Source organism: Arachis duranensis, chromosome 10 (assembly GCF_000817695.3).
Source record: "Arachis duranensis cultivar V14167 chromosome 10, aradu.V14167.gnm2.J7QH, whole genome shotgun sequence".
In the NCBI taxonomy this organism is placed as follows: Eukaryota; Viridiplantae; Streptophyta; class Magnoliopsida; order Fabales; family Fabaceae; genus Arachis; species Arachis duranensis.
Genome location: NC_029781.3, coordinates 54,179,962 through 54,183,185, shown reverse-complemented (window position 1 = coordinate 54,183,185; position 3,224 = coordinate 54,179,962). Strand labels below are relative to the sequence as shown.

General features: G+C 44.1%; 1 protein-coding gene across 1 annotated transcript; it reads left to right on the top strand.

Moving 5' to 3' along the window:
- The first annotated feature begins 960 nt into the window (after window positions 1-960).
- On the top strand, window positions 961-2,566 carry LOC107494866 (U-box domain-containing protein 26). The gene has a single exon (XM_016115906.3). It carries the CDS (start codon window positions 1,034-1,036, stop codon window positions 2,279-2,281), a length of 1,248 nt encoding a protein of 415 aa, XP_015971392.1. The 5' UTR covers window positions 961-1,033; the 3' UTR covers window positions 2,282-2,566.
- The last annotated feature ends 658 nt before the right edge of the window (window positions 2,567-3,224 follow it).

The following is a 3,224-nucleotide window of genomic DNA, read 5'->3' as shown; positions in this document are numbered from 1 at the left end:
AACCCCCCCCCCCTCTCTCTCTAAATCTAATTGGTTTAACTGACATGCATGACGTCCAATTGATGTTGTTACGTTCTTTCTTTTCAACGGAAGCATGGATGCTGTTTCCATATCCTTCGAAACGGATTAATACTTTTAGAAAAAAGGTTCATTTTCTTTTTATTTTCCATGGTAAAGAGCTTTTACAAGATGATTATCAATACAAAATTAAACAGACACTATTTCCGTCGTCAAAACCTTTTTGTTTTTGATGGATGCAATGAACAATCATGTAATCATATACATTGATCCCTCCCTATACATAACATATTCCGGTCATGAGAAAAACACACACAAGTTGCAATAGAACAGTGTAAAGGTTATTTCCCTTCGATTGTAGTAGGGTCAAGAAGAAATCAAGATAAAAAAGAGAAGGAACAAAAGGAAAGCAAAGGAAAAGAGCCAGTGAATGGAAATAAGACCAAAGTCGCGCAAAACAGAAAAGAAGATGAAAAAGAAAGAGGGGGCGATGTGTAATAATAATAAATTAGATTAACAAATAACAACAAACAGTAGTATATTTATTAAAAAAGCAAATGGAGGACGCAATTAGTGAATATGATGTTCACAGGAGTAAGATCATAAGCAGTAATAGTGGGACCATTAGGTTTGACCAATCCCTTGTCTCACAGTGATGGCATTTCCCAACCAGGGTTAGATTCCAAGTTTAGTCTAAGATGAGATAGATGCCGACACACGTGTGGTAGAAAAACCGAGTCAGATAAGGAGCAGAGAGGAGAAAAGCCAGTACTGGCCCCTCTCTCTCTCTCTCTCTCTCTCTCACTTCTACTCTCTCCCCTCTCTGTTGGGCAGGTTCCTCTGTTCCATCTCATATAAGAGAAAGCAAACCGTAACTTAGCTATAGAGAATTTGCAGACCCTTCCCATTTAGCATTATTCTCCTCTCACTCGTTATATTCAAACACCTAAAGCCTAAAACTTTTTAAAACCATACCACACAAGAAATACACACATAAACTCGTTCTCTCATCGAGATGCCTGGCAGTTTAGAACCGTTGGATTTGGGGGTTCAGATTCCGTACCACTTCAGGTGCCCAATCTCGCTTGAGCTTATGCGAGACCCGGTCACTGTCTGCACCGGTCAGACCTACGACCGTCCAAGCATCGAGTCATGGGTGGCTACCGGCAACACCACCTGTCCGGTAACACGAGCAACGCTAACGGATTTCACTCTAATCCCTAACCACACACTCCGACGGCTAATCCAAGAATGGTGCGTCGCCAACCGTGCTTTTGGCGTCGAGCGGATTCCGACGCCGAAGCAGCCGGCAGACCCTTCGATGGTTCGCTCCTTGCTCAACCAAGCTTCGTCAGATTCCGCGCCGACTCAGATCCGGGTCAACTCGCTCCGCCGACTCAGAGGACTCGCCCGCGACTCGGATAAGAATCGCTCTCTCATTGCTTCCCTCAGCGCCGTTCAGATCTTACTAACTGTCGTTTTCTCGTGTAACGGTTCCGACGAGATGAACCATGAGGCGCTTGCGATTCTCGTGATGTTCTCGCTTGGCGAGAATGAATGCGAGTTTGTTGCATCTGATTTGGATAAGATCCGGTACCTGTCAATGCTTTTGTTTCATAGTTCAATGGAGGTCCGTGTTAACTCGGCCGCGTTGATCGAAATCGTTGCCGCCGGGACTCGGTTGCCTGAGCTCCGATCTCAGATTAGCAATGTCGACGAAATCTACGATGGGGTGATTGATTTGCTACGGAACCCGATATCGTTCCCGCGCGCGCTCAAGATCGGGATCAAGGCGCTGTTCGCGCTGTGTCTTGTGAAGCAGAACCGGCACAAGGCGGTGGCAGCGGGTGCGCCGGAGGTTCTCGTCGACAGACTCGCCGATTTCGAGAAGTGCGATGCTGAGAGAGCGCTTGCGACGGTGGAGCTCCTATGCAGAGTTCCGGCAGGGTGCGCGGCGTTCGCTGAACACGCGCTGACGGTGGCACTGCTGGTGAAGATAATACTGAAGATCTCAGAGCGTGCAACAGAGTATGCCGCCGGTGCGCTTCTGGCGCTGTGCTCGGAGTCGGAGCGGTGCCAGAGAGAGGCGGTGGCTGCGGGTGTGCTGACTCAGCTTCTGCTTTTGGTCCAAAGCGATTGCACGGAGAGGGCGAAGAGGAAGGCGCAGCTGTTGCTGAAGCTGCTTCGGGATTCGTGGCCACAAGATTCCATTGGAAATTCTGAAGAATTTGCATGCAGCCAGGTTTTGGTGGTGCCACTTTGACACACGCCTTTTCCTTCCTTCTTTCTTTCTTTCTTTGTAATCTCATAAAATTGTAATTTTTGTTAGTTAAAAAAAATTATTTAGATTATTAAAAAAAAAAGATGGACATATAAATTGTGAAGTTGGAACTTAGAATTAATTCTCAGATTTGTAGTAGATCGAACTGTAATTGTGTATTATTTTTCCCTCTGTATATGTAAGAATTATTGTGAAGAACGAAACAAAAATCATCGACAGGTTGTAATTTTTGCAAGATTGAAAATAGAACTAACTTTTTTTTTCCCATTCTTTTTCTTGTAATTTTATTATAAGAATTTTTTGAAGCTGTTGAATTTGGATGGAATTGGTCGGTGGCATGTTGTTGTTTGTAATATGTGAAATTGGTTGCATGTGGGGAATCTTGTATGGTTATTGGGTTGGAAAGAACATTCACTGCCATTTGGTGAAGTACACGTTTCTGATTGCTCCACAAATGTTAGTGTTTTTGACTTCCGAGGAACATCATTTTGAATTAATCATCATGTTCGGGACTCCTTTCCATGGCTGCTCTTTCTCACTACTGTTCATCAATTCGAATGTTGTATCTCAATCCGTTATACTAATCCGTTATCACACAAACTTTACAGCTCTTAATCACAATTTAAATTCTGTCAAGGGGGACAAATTTCGGTTTGTGATCTATGTGTACAAGAAAATGTCGAGACATGATTTATTTTGGAATGGAAAGCTATGGTGATGGGGCAATTGGTATTATTAGGACGTAGGTGAACAGCAGGACGAGTCTGTCTATGAGCGATAAATGTTTGAGGAAAGAACAAAAGAGGGAGAACAGCACTACTACTGCAGGGTTGCACGGGTTTGAAAGGCCTTTGAATGAATGAATAAATGAAGGAAAATGTAAAGAGAGGCACATGTGAGTGTTAGGGGAACATGGTGGGGGTCC